Source organism: Panthera uncia, chromosome X (genome assembly GCF_023721935.1).
Source record: "Panthera uncia isolate 11264 chromosome X, Puncia_PCG_1.0, whole genome shotgun sequence".
Taxonomy (NCBI): domain Eukaryota; kingdom Metazoa; phylum Chordata; class Mammalia; order Carnivora; family Felidae; genus Panthera; species Panthera uncia.
In genome coordinates, this window is record NC_064817.1 from 122,396,459 (window position 1) to 122,409,532 (window position 13,074).

At 40.0% G+C, this 13,074-nt stretch overlaps 1 protein-coding gene across 1 annotated transcript; it reads left to right on the forward strand.

Annotated features, from left to right (window-relative positions):
• Window positions 1–159: 159 nt before the first annotated feature.
• On the forward strand, window positions 160–9,728 carry SPRY3 (sprouty RTK signaling antagonist 3). Its single transcript, XM_049644549.1, has 2 exons — window positions 160–230; window positions 5,729–9,728. The coding sequence occupies exon 2, from the start codon at window positions 5,832–5,834 to the stop codon at window positions 6,696–6,698; it is 867 nt and encodes a 288-aa protein (XP_049500506.1). The 5' UTR covers window positions 160–230; window positions 5,729–5,831; the 3' UTR covers window positions 6,699–9,728.
• Window positions 9,729–13,074: the final 3,346 nt, after the last annotated feature.

The following is a 13,074-nucleotide window of genomic DNA, read 5'->3' on the forward strand; positions in this document are numbered from 1 at the left end:
CCATCGTTTTTTTTTTTTTTTTTTTTTTCCTTCTTTCCGTTTTCTCTGCTGTGTCAGAAAGACCGACACAGAACTATCTCTGTTTCTGGCTCCACTGCCAGTGGAGTTTTCATTCAGACTTTCCGAAGAGGTGGAGAAACCTAAAGACTCAGGAGAAGAAGAGGTCTTTTGAGCCAAATGGGGCATTAGTTCTTCTGCTTTTCTCAGCATGGATAAACCTTTTCCTCAAGGTAAGCCGTAGAGATTAGCTCTTAAAGACCCTAGAATTCTTTCTATGCAATGCACAGATTGCCATTCATTCCAGCCATCCTGTGTGTGTGTGTGTGTGTGTGTGTGTGTGAGTGTGCGTGTGTGCGCGCGCGCGCGTGTGCACGCGTACAAGAGCAAACGCGTGGGTAAAATAAAATGAAAACCATTTAAATGAGATTTAAATGAATCAGCTTTTGCACAAAACTATCCGTATTGGAAATTTATAAATCAAAATGGAACTTCAAAATAACCCTTTTGTATCCAAATGTCAATTTAATTTCTAGCCTGTTGACCTTTAAATGCATTTTGGTGCTTGCCTAAGCCCCTTATAGCGCAGCCTAACCACCCAAGCTGAGGACGTAGGGAGAGCCCGTGCTGAGGCCAGTCTGGCTGCCCAGCGGGCATCCTGTCAGCGTGGGGCTAGTCTGCTATTGGCTCACAAGTCTGGGCTGTGCATCGTTCAGATTTCATCACATCACCTTGCCCTGGGTAGAAATGGCGCAAGCTGACACGGCATAACCCCCTACTTACATTGAGTCAGAGCAATGATTTAGAAATCTCTGGATCCATTCCTGCGTGTGTGTGCACATGTCTCTGTGTGGCACACGGAAATTTTGTCAAAAGTGAGAACCTGTGAGCATGTCCAGTTAGCCAATAGGCATTTGATAGGACCTAGTACAAGTGGTTTATACTCCCTTCCATTCCTGTAGCTAATTATAATTATCATTCACCTCTGCATGCTGCAAACCAAGTTAGATGAACAGAAAACAGACCTTGAACTCTTAAACAGAAAATCTATTTTGAAATGCAAACTATTGTTGCTTTTCTGGGTACATTAAAACCTCATTGTAACATAATGTGCTATTACATGAATTTGGATATACCAGGTGTTAAATCATGTTCCCAACAAGTCAGCTGCATACATACATACCAATAAGGCACAGGCTAGCATTTTATCCACAAGGAAGTATTAGTCTTGCTCCCTGTACCTCTAAATAAACATTTACTGAGACTTTATTCTATGCATTTTGCTTTCTTTGTGTTCTGTTAAGTCTCTCTAGCTGTGAAACAATCTAGATGGTGGTCTGAGTGACTTGGATTTGGAGGGTTTTTATTCAGAGTTGAGGAGTTGGGTAGTGAGGAATTAAAAAACATAAAGGAAGGAGACTAATTCTTCATGAAAGACATTTTGAGACAGAGAAATGCAAACAACAAACTCGGCATAAAAAATGTAGAGTATCAAAATAAGCAGGGGCTTTAAAAGCCCTCCTTTTGTGCCCCTCATTTTGCAGATAGAAAAACTGAGGCTTGGGATGGAAGTCAGTTGCCCACAGTCACAAAACAAAGTAGAGCTAGAGTTAGGACTACAACTGAAATTTCTTGTATCTTATACAAGGATTTGAGGTTTAAAGAAAGATTCCTACTTCTTAAGTGAACAACTAGCATTTTCCCCAGGATTAGAATTAGGTGAATTCATTTGTTATTACAGTTTTTCCCTTTACTGCTCATCACTAAAACATGTATATCTTTAAAAATGCAAGGTCTTAAAACTACAAGACTCTCCAGTTTGAAATAAACTGCCATGAGTCTTAATGAAACTATTAAAGTAATGAATAGGACCAGGGTAGCAAAATGACAAGTTAAGAGTTAAATGTGGTGAGAACCTGGCAGCTCCAGCAAGATGTATGTGGTAGGAGGGAGGCCCAGTCAGTGGCTGAGAGGTTAGTAATGTAAACTATATACAACTTGGTATTTGTAAGGGGGGAGTGCTTTGATAGAGATGCAAATGCCTTTGCACAGAGAGGGATTTTTGGAGAGCAGACTTTGGAACAGTAGAACTAAGAAAACATATAAAGCCATAGCAGAAATTCCCCCTATGTTTGCTTTCAGTTATTCTGAGAACGAGTGTATATAACAGCAGAGCACAGAAAAAAGTAACACACCCCAGAGCTGTTACACAGTAAGGTACAAAACAGCATTGAACCCATGGGAGTGGGAGAAAACAGGAGCCAGGCTCTCCTTCTTTCCCCTCCTCTTCTTTGAAATTGAGGTTGAGTCATATTGTATCAGGAAGGATTTACCAGAGAAATCAGGGCTGTCTTAAGGTATTAGCATAGTAGGGCTTTAGATAGGGAAGTTTTCAACTTTGGTCTCAACATGGCAGATTTTAGGTTCCAGGAAGTAAATATATTTTTCTTTCATTAACAAACAGCATTTCTTGAATAGATTTAGCTCTCTAGTCCCTAAGTTGGCATAAGAAAAGAAATTTCTGTTTAGGTTGAACATAGAAAATTTCAGGGCTACAGAAAAACTGTTGAGAAAGCTATGAGCACCTGGCCAGAGTGACTGAGATGGGAGTGGGTTTACAATGCATCATTCATTACTGCAGAGGCACTACGTGACAGAAATCACTAGATCCCACCAATGTGCAGCCAAGACTTGTAATCACCTTGGCTCCTATTTAATAATATTTGATATGCATATTCCGTCATTTAATAGAATATAGAACTGACCAACAGCACAGTTTCTTAACTGTTTTCGCTCACAATGAATGGCCCTTTAATGGGTAGATTTCTGAATCATAAACATGCAAGCAGTAGTAGTTTTTCATCTAATCTATCTGCTGTAGCAGTCTCTTGCTTATTTGTTTCTTAACTTTTTTCCCCTTTTACCTTCCCCTACAGTATCTATTTCAGTTCATCCTGTTAGTCAGATTTGCAAACAATTTACTATTATTCAATCTTGTTTTATCCTTCTCAACACACTAATTCTACCCAGGTGCTCCTGTCCTGTGTATTGCAGATTTTCCACAGTCCATTCTAATAAAAGATTTTTCAGGGCAGGAAGAAACCATCCGAGTTCATCCTGTTAGTTCCCTTGTAAACAAGACACTAGTACCTCATCATCCCAGACCAATGCCCAGAGCTTCCTTTAATCATCCAATCAAGCATCTCAACTTCTCAGTCTTACAGAAATCTAATCAATATCTAGATACACCTTCTCAACTTAAGCACCATATATACTCTTCTGCTGCGAAGACAGGATCCCCTTTGAACATGGTTCTGAGTCATTTCAATTATGACCTAGATTCCTCCAAGCTTAGCTTTTGAACCTTCTGGGCATGTCCCTGAGATACTTACTGATACCCTTGGAATCCCGTATGATTATCTCTTGTAACTTTGAGGCCTTGTATATCTTCCTTCAAGTTGTTGATTTTTAAATTTCCAATATGATTTGAATCTAGTTTCCTTTGGGAAATCAATGAGTCTAAAATGCATCCACTGTATTTGTTACTGTTCTTATAACAGACACAAAGAGCCCCACGCATTCTTTATCTGATCAATGGGGAATAAATCTATTTCTTATAAATTTGCCAAAAATAATTCTCTTGATTCAAAGCTTCTAAATCCACAGATCCTTCAAGTCAGCTGAACAATGTTTCTTTGTTTATTTAGGTGTTCCAATGAAAACTACTTTTTCCTTTCCAAAACTAAGATTATTAGTCTTCACAAAGTACAGCAAAGGTAGACGTTGGACACTTCAGGGGGCTGTGAGTCCAAGTAAATAAAAGAGACATAAATTTTGCTTTTGAGTGCCCAAATGAACAAGGGCATGTTGCTTAGTTTACCCTCAAGGATTGAAGATGTGGAAGGTATAGACGAAGATTTTTTTTTTTTTTTTTTTGCCAAACTTTGTAGTTACAGAATAATAGGCGAAGGTATAGACGAAGGTAGTTTTTTTTTTTTTTTTTTGACAAACTGTGTAGTTACAGAATGATAGACCATAATAGGGTTCAGTCCTTCAAAATCACCTAGTTTACCCCTATAATTATATAGACACTGAAATTGCCCAAAAAAGCAAGTGATTTGACAAAAGTTTTATAGATATTTGAGCCTTAGAATGTCCACAGTGTTTATCTGCATTCTCTTGTGCTGCATTAAATAACACAAAAACAACTAACTAAAAAACGAAATTATAGTCAGACTAGTTCTTCTATGTGATGTGCCAGAAAGTTATTTTTAACCAAATTAAATCTTCTTTTCAAAAAATGAACAGATGTAAATTCAACTAAACAGGTTTGCATGGGGATATAGCCTCAAAAGGCAATGAGTCTGGTCATATTATTAGCCACTGAGGCCTTTGGCATCCATATTTCTCCTGTTATTGAGCTTTGGACACATTTCAGTGCCGTGTTTGCTTGCTTATGGAAATCTAATCAAGCACTATCCTCTTTCACTTGTTCATTTCTATTACTCATTCAAGCTTTGCATTCTATACAGTAGTGTGAGTAATTGATCTATTTTGAGGAGGCCTGAAATATGATGGATTTCAAATGTATGCTTTATTCATGCTAGTGTTTCCTAGGTCCTAATGCCTCCAGGATGACTCTGGGATTTGTGTTTAGGTTCTCTTGTGTACACCTTTTTGGTTGTTCAGTCTTCCAGGTGTTGCAATACAGCAATCTACTGTTTGTACAACATTTTCCTCATAGTCACCATTATCAGTACTAGGCTCAATCAGATCCTTCAGAAAATGACCAGCCACCAGTTCCTGATTGTGGTACAATGGAGACACAAGCACATATGCTTTCTAGATATTCAGCTTGGTTTAGATCTGATATAAGAACATTGTTGCTCTTTAAGAAAGCCAATTTACTGTGTAAGGTAAACATAGGGAAAAGCAGTTGAAGTAGATTCTGCCTAGTAAATCCCATCAATGTAGATTTGACTTAGGGTAGTAATAGGTACAAATACAGGTGATAATTCAAATAATTCAGGGTTCATCTTTTATGGCTCCCTCATCCCAAGTGTTACTCCCACATGTATAAAAGGTTTTTTTTTTCCTATTGTTCTACAGATAGCCTGATTTTTGCCTTCTGTGTCTCTGCCATATCAGTGCCATTATCACATCTTGCCTGCCTATATTCATTGAATCAAGCAATTCCTTTCTCATCTGTTTATTTATGCTTATCAGAAATTTCACTGAAGGGAGAATTTTGATTGATGATACCTATATGTTCACCTGTATGTATGTCTCATACGTACACACTCACACAACTTCTCCTGGAAGACTTGTGAGGCTTTTTCTTTTACACTGGCATTGCTTCAGGATGAAGCCTTTGCATTTGAAATTAGGTTCCATTTTTATTATAATTGTGAGGCTCGAGGCCTAGATTTCTGTGTTAGCAAACATCTGAATGAGATAGCTGCTCCTGTGACCCTAGTCATATGATGCAATACAAAAGGAATCAATGATCTGAGCTTTGCTCCCAGAATGCTTTATAGCCTGGATAAGTTGACCAGATTTGCCTGTAAAGAAGTAGGCAAGGTAAGTTACAGAATAAAGGTGTAACATGAGGACTACCCTAAAGTAATTGAAGGTAGTGGTAGAGGAGACAGGGCTCAAGCTTTGTTTAGCTCCCTGCAAAGTATTCAGGCCGATGTGTTCTCATGTGTTGTTTGTGTTTCTTCTCTCCTAGGATTTTCCGATGTGCCCTAACGTCCATGTAACAACAAGGGCTCTTTATCACCACAAGTGCCACCCTGACCCAAAACCACTCAGAACTCAAGAATCAAGGCAAAATGGATGCTGCAGTGACAGATGATTTCCAACAAATTCTTCCTATTGAACAGCTGCGCTCTACTCATGCTAGCAATGATTATGTGGAACGGCCTCCAGTCCCCTGTAAACAGGCCCTCTCCAGCCCTTCCCTTATAGTGCAAACCCACAAATCTGATTGGTCCCTGGCTACCATGCCTACTGCTCTTCCCCGCAGTCTCAGCCAGTGCCATCAATTGCAGCCCTTGCCTCAGCATCTGAGCCAATCTAGCATTGCCAGCTCAATGTCCCATAGCACCACTGCCTCTGATCAAAGGCTCTTGGCCAGCATTACCCCCTCACCTTCAGGCCAGTCCATCATCCGAACCCAGCCTGGAGCAGGGGTCCACCCAAAGGTTGATGGTGCTCTGAAGGGAGAAGCTGAGCCATCTGCAGTGCACCCCAGTGAGCACCTCTTCATCTGCGAGGAGTGTGGGCGCTGCAAATGTGTCCTTTGCACGGCAGCTCGTCCTCTCCCCTCCTGCTGGCTGTGCAACCAGCGTTGCCTTTGCTCTGCTGAGAGCCTCCTCGATTATGGCACTTGTCTCTGCTGTGTTAAGGGCCTCTTCTACCACTGCTCCACTGATGACGAAGACAACTGCGCTGATGAGCCCTGCTCCTGTGGGCCGAGCTCTTGCTTTGTCCGCTGGGCAGCCATGAGCCTCATCTCCCTCTTCCTACCTTGCCTGTGCTGCTACCTGCCTACCCGTGGATGCCTCCATCTGTGCCAGCAGGGCTATGATAGCCTCAGGCGACCAGGCTGCCGCTGTAAGAGGCACACCAACACTGTGTGCAGAAAAATCTCTTCTGGTAGTGCACCATTCCCCAAGGCCCAGGAGAAGTCTGTATGACCTTCCCACAAAATGGATCCAGAGCTTTCTCTTTCTTAGCCCCCATCAGTAAAGTGCAGGCCTCATCTTTGAAGAGGGGGAGGAGGAGTAAAGTAGCCAAAGTTAGGGCCTCACCAGTTTTGCTCCTGCAGTGTCAGGGGAATGGCCAAGTACATCCTGGTGCAGGATGCCTTGTTCTTGCTCACAGTATCTATCCCACTCCTCTTCAACCTTTTTACACCTTGCCGTTTTAGCCCTGTGGCTGTCATGGCAAATTCAGGTGATATATAGGCATGACATTTGGACACCGAGGGCTGACAGAGCCCGCAACGTGGAGGTTTAGGGGCTCCCCAATATAGTGCCTCTCGATGCAGGCTCTGAGCGTCACTCTACTTTCCACAGTGCCTTTGGAAACTTTCTTCTAAGATGGTTTTCACAGGTCCATGTGGAACAGCATTCAATATTCCAGGGAATCTGATCCCTTCTCCCTTGTTTACTGCCCTTCTCTTCTTTAGTCTCTTTTTCTCCCTGTCTCCTCTTGTTCTGTGCTCCTTCCCCCTTCGTTCCCAGTCTCTCTCCTTCTACTTTTCCTCTCTTTTCTTTCTGTCTCCCTTCCTTCTACTCCTTTGCTCCCTCTCTTTCAGACTAATCCATTCTCTACCTGTATTTCTATCTTGTTTGATCTATCTTTGTCTCTCTCTACCTGACTTTCTTTCTCTACTATGTCCGAAAGTGCTGTTTTTCCATAGGTGTTTCCTTTGACGCCAAACTTTGCTATGCTATACTATTTACTAAATTTTATTAAGGGAAATGGATTACTGTAATGAACTGATCACTAGCAATAGTCTATATCCTGACACGTGTGTGTGCGCTCATAACCACACTCACCTGTTTGTGAGCATATGAGGCAAAATCATCTTACATTTCCAGGTTTAACTAGTTGGAGTTTTACTCCCTTTCCCAATAATCAACTTCTAGTACTGACAGATTCCACTAGCATGCGGAGTAGGATAGTAAATCAGGATGCTCATAACTTTGTATGTCTGACCCAAGTGCCAAAGGCAGACGTGCTTTATAGCTAAATGAACAAAGCAAAGGATATTACAGAGGTCTGTTCTCTCTTAGAAGCTAACTGCCCTGAGACTGCATGGCTCAGGCCTTAATTATGGACATAAAAAGTCATAAAACTTTAGAGCTGGAAGGAATCTTAACTGTTAATCTAGTTCAATGCCCTTATTTTACAGATGGGAAAACTGAGGCCTGGGGATAGGAAGGGATTTTCCCAAGGCCACACACTGAGTTCATAGCAGAGTTGGGACTGGAATACAGGCCTTCTGACTCCTAGTTAAATATTCTCTACCCTACACCACATTGAGTCCTGGGACTTTTCTCGTAGGACTCTATTAACAGTAACAGAAGGCCATTGCCATTCAATTTTCTGGAACCATGCCAACTTAGTGTACTGGTCTTTATGCAGTGCATGGTGGGTAGCTAATTAACTATCAGGTGTTGAGGCTGCCCCAAGTGGACATCATCTTTGGCTCTGTCACCTGTAGAAGCTCAAGTGTGGAAAAAACAAACAAACAAACAAACAATCCCTAACCAAGCTGTACCTTCGCCTACTCTTTGCTGCACACATTGTGCTCACTCCTGGCTTTGTCTGCAATGGCAATTGCCTGAAAACCTAAATTTCAGCAACAGTGGAGAACTGAGATGAAAGACCTATAATGCAGAGAACTGACTTCTCTTTTAAAAAATACCAAGAGCCTGTGTTGTGAATCCACTTCAATGGGAAAAGGCTGCAGTGGGGATGGCAGGCTCCTAAAGACAGCTGTTGTTAAAGACACAAGAATTAGATCCAGTTTCCCTCTGTAAGTGAATCCAAAATTCACTAAGGAATTCAGAGATTGAGGGCACTTGCTTGAAATCAAGGTGCTCCAACTTAGTTTAAGACTTCCAGACTCTGACTTTATATATCATCTCTTTTAAAGTGTGCATGGATGTGTATTGCAGAGTGGAGAGGTGGAGAGAAATGTATAGTCATACACAGGGGGAAGAAGAAGAGAACATCCATATCTCTTTGTTGGATATATACTATAGAAATATGTGCCACTCAGTTTTTGTTGGTTCTGAATCTTCCTGAAGTATACTGACATTTGGGCTGTACACAGCCTCATACTTTCACTTTCACCTCCTCTTCTAGAATTGCTTTGCTCTATTTTTGTATATATAAATATGTTATGATTATTATTAATAATGTTAATGATATTGCTGCAAATGGTGCCATATATAAGGTTTGGCTTCTTGGAACATTATAAACCCAAACCAATACCTGTAACCTCTTATGTTGCTTTCAGATCTTTCAATTTTAAGTAACTTTTAAAAATCTTACAAGTCTGCCTGATTGAACTTTGACTTATCTACCTACCCCTAAAGCTGTGCCCAGTTCTCTGAGTCCAGCTGGATGGTGATGAGTAGCAACACACACTTCTCCCCGCTTCTGCCTGAAATTTGCTTAGAACTGAGATATATAAGGATTCTATGACACTAGTGCATTGTTCCTGGAGCTAAAGTTATTCTATGGATGTTTGCTTACTAGTATCAGGGCCCAAACTAACACAAGTTCCTCCTCTTTGATAGCTCCTTGATATCCCAATCCTGCAGTCCTTACTCAGGCAAATTGTGCACTGCCAGAGGGGCCCTGGGCTCTGCCATACACCCAGAAGAGCTCTTCTCAGTGTGTTTCTAAATGGCCTTACACTTGGTAGAAGAAACTGAAGGGTTACTCAAATGCAATTGCAATCTGCAATCTGCTGCTGAGTCAGGGCTTTCACTTGTGTCCAAGTTGGCCTGATACGGGCTGCATCTGGTTTACGTATAGATGGGTCCTGTTGGGGTATGCGTACAGATGTGTGAGTGTGCATTTGCGTCCCTTCTGTGAAGTTATATATATGTATATGTATATGTATAGTATATGTATATGTATATATATATGTGTGTGTGCGTGTGTGTGTAAATATATATATTCACACATCTCTATATATTTTAATGTATTGCACATGTATATTTAAAATATATATGAAAGAACTCTAAATCCTGCAGAAAGCCTCTGTTTTCATTATTTTCTACCTTGTGGCATGTACTGTATAAACAGGAATATTAGAGGGTGTTTCCTGCTTAGCATTTTTTTTTTGCAGTCATCCATTACCGCCTTATTCTACTGCTTTCCACATATTGGTTCCCTGATACATCTCATATGGCTTTAGTCAAGAGTTCTCCTCTAATTCCAGCCCATCTTCCTCATCACAATAGCTATAATAAGTATAGTGAACACGTATATAGTGCTTACTGTATTGCTAAGCACTATTTTAAGCACATTACCTATATTGGCTCATTTAATTCCCACATTAACTGTAAGATGTAGGTACAATTACAATTGCCATTTTACAGATGTGAAAACTAAAGCACAGAGAGGTTATTTGAACTGCTAAAGGTAACAATGCTTATAAATTATGGAGCTAATATTTGACCCTAGGCTGTCTGAGTCCCAAGTCCCTGCTCCAGAGTTGGGTGTAGAAGTCTGGAGGATAATGCAAACTCTTCTGGTATAACAAGCCCCAAACAGTGAACAGTCCTTTCCCTAACTGCAGTTCATCTGCAGCCTAAAACTTGAAACAAATGTGCTCCTATGTTAGGAGTGAAGCAATAATTACAGACATCATATATGTCTCTTGCTTCCCAAGATGATGGCATTATAAACTTCTCCACTATTCCCTTTGAAAACATGTTTGCAGACAGTTGCCATTTTTCGGGCAGTTTACAGTGTAGAACTAGTAGGGAAATATTGTGACTTGTGCCAGAGAAGTTTATGAGTTTTTAAGACTTTGACCTTTTCTTTATAGGCCCAGAGAAAACTAATTTGATTTCTTTCTGCAGAAAGTAGAACTAAAACTATTTTTGGAACTTGAGATTAGTTGGAATTGTTAACATTTAAGTTCATTGATTATACTGAGAGCATTTTTCTGATTCAAATGTAAGCAATCCACTGATGACCACTGTTCAGTGTAATACCTTACTTTTCCCATCACTGCCTTCATACTGACAATCCTTTACCCTGGTATTATTTCAGAGCCATAAAGACTCTTAAAGAACATCTACCCCAATGTCAACATTGTATAGTTGGAGGAAAAAATGCATAGAGAGGGAATAAAACCTGTCCAAAGTTACACAATTCTGAATTTGGGTGGAACTATGATTTATTTATTTTCAGAAATCTAAGTTTCTTAGAAAATAGAACTTGAAGCAAAAACTTATGTGCAATTCCAGGGAAGTAGGAGTAAGGAAAAAGAGTAGTGAGGAAGGAAGGAAGGAGAGCAAACAAAAAGGAGTGTATCATTGTGTTGTCCATAATCAGTTTCATGACAAGCTAATTTCTCAATTTGTTATGACTGCCCATATTACATCTCCATACAGCCCATCTGGGGGACTAAAGGAGAAGAATTTATCTCCTGCCTCCTATCTCAATAGTCAAATACCTTCCCTGTAAGATATTAACTCCCCTACACTTCTGTGTAGTGCATGTGTGGATGCCCAAGCAGGTACCTTGGCATCTCATACGTCAGGAGCAAGGGATAGCAAGTGTGTGGCTATGTGTGTACTATAGGGAGACAAATGAACTTGAGAACCTATGTATTCTTGACTTGCTTTGAAGGGCTTCCTTCTATATGGAAATGAAGTCCCTGGTTCAACTAGTGGAGAAACAAAGTCTCAAAATATCCTTCTTCTTAACATAAAAAGAAACTTTATCCTAGTGAACTCTTCAAAAAGTATGTCTAAACCAATGCATGTACATGCACTTATGTTCACATAAGCTTCATCAGCATAATAGCAGGAAAACTGGTCAAGTTATTAAATTCAGGAAAAAATGGCTAAACAAGTTATTTTGCAACATAAATATAAAACATTCTGTTGGTCAACTGAATTTTCTCTATTTCAGCCACTAATTATGATATATAGACACATTCTAAGAGCTATACTATCTCTTATTCTCATACTCAATAATTCCCCGTGCCCAACAGACTATGCTCAGATGAAGTCAAAGCATCTAGTTAATAAAAACATCCCATTGATATAGTTTTATATCTATGAACAGTGTCATTAAAGCATTGGAATGCATTCCACTCATTTAATTCTTGCTTTTTTTTATGTAAGAAAAGATGAGCATAGGAGAATTCTGAAAGTTTTTCATGGTGAATAATGAAACCATGTCATCACTCCAAACAATACAGAAAACTCTCCTTCAGTGACATCTACTTTACTGAGTCCAGTGGTTACTTCTCTGTTCTCATGTACCTGACTTACTAGCACTATTTGACATAGCTGTTCATTCTGTCCTCATAAAAACACTTTTACCACTTGGCTTCCAGGATACCATATTCTTCTGGTTTTCCTCCTACTTCACTGTCTGCTCCTCTCTATTCTTTACTGGATACCCTCATTTTCCTCACCTCTTCATATTCAAGTATCTCAGCAATTGGTCTTTGAAATATGCTCTTTGGGTACCATTTATATGATGACTTTCAAAATTGTATCTCCAGCCTGGACTGCTCCCTTGAACTTCTCACTCTTATATCCAACTGCCTATTTCACATCTCTACTCTGATATCTAGTAGGAATTTCAAACATAACATGTTCAAACTTATTTTTTCTCTCCTCAAACCTGAACTTGGCAGCATTTCTTATCTCTTTTAATGCCAATTCCAAACTTCTAGTTGTTCAGGTCAAAAAATTTTATACTTACCCACTAGGCGTTTTATTAGTTATAAATGTAGCTAAAATTCTCAACCTCCAAATCCTCAATTAGTCTTTTATTCTGATGATTTATCATGTGGTCATTAGTGCCCCTTTTGAACCTCTGGCCTAAAGTTTGATAAGATTGAAATCCTTGGTCCCTTTATCCTAATCTAGGCCCACATCCTTATCTTGACCATTAAATTGATTAGCACACTACCGGTATTGCTGCTTTAAAAGGCCAGAATGACAAGACACATAGCCCTCAAGGAAAGACATCTTGAGAATGACACTGCTCATTGTTTAATCTTGCTGTTATTACAATCAATGTTATATATGTTGCTCCCAAATGTATTTGCTGGCCAATCTCCTGGAAAAGTAGAGGGTAATCTTGACCCACAAGCTGTGATTCTCCAACTACTCAGGCAATGCTTTTGACTATACCATATAATGGGCATGTGTCTGATGGTAAAAGCCACAGATGACAAGGATCTGGAAATCCCCAAGTCATCTAAGAACTAACAAACACTGTTGATGCAGATTACTAAGGAAAGAAAGCAGAGACAATCACTCAGGCAAACACCCTAGTTTTATTAATATAGGGCTT

Bases quoted from the DNA above. Each gene is read 5' to 3' on its own strand.
- SPRY3 (XM_049644549.1), top strand. From the start codon at position 5,832: ATGGATGCTGCAGTGACAGATGATTTCCAACAAATTCTTCCTATTGAA.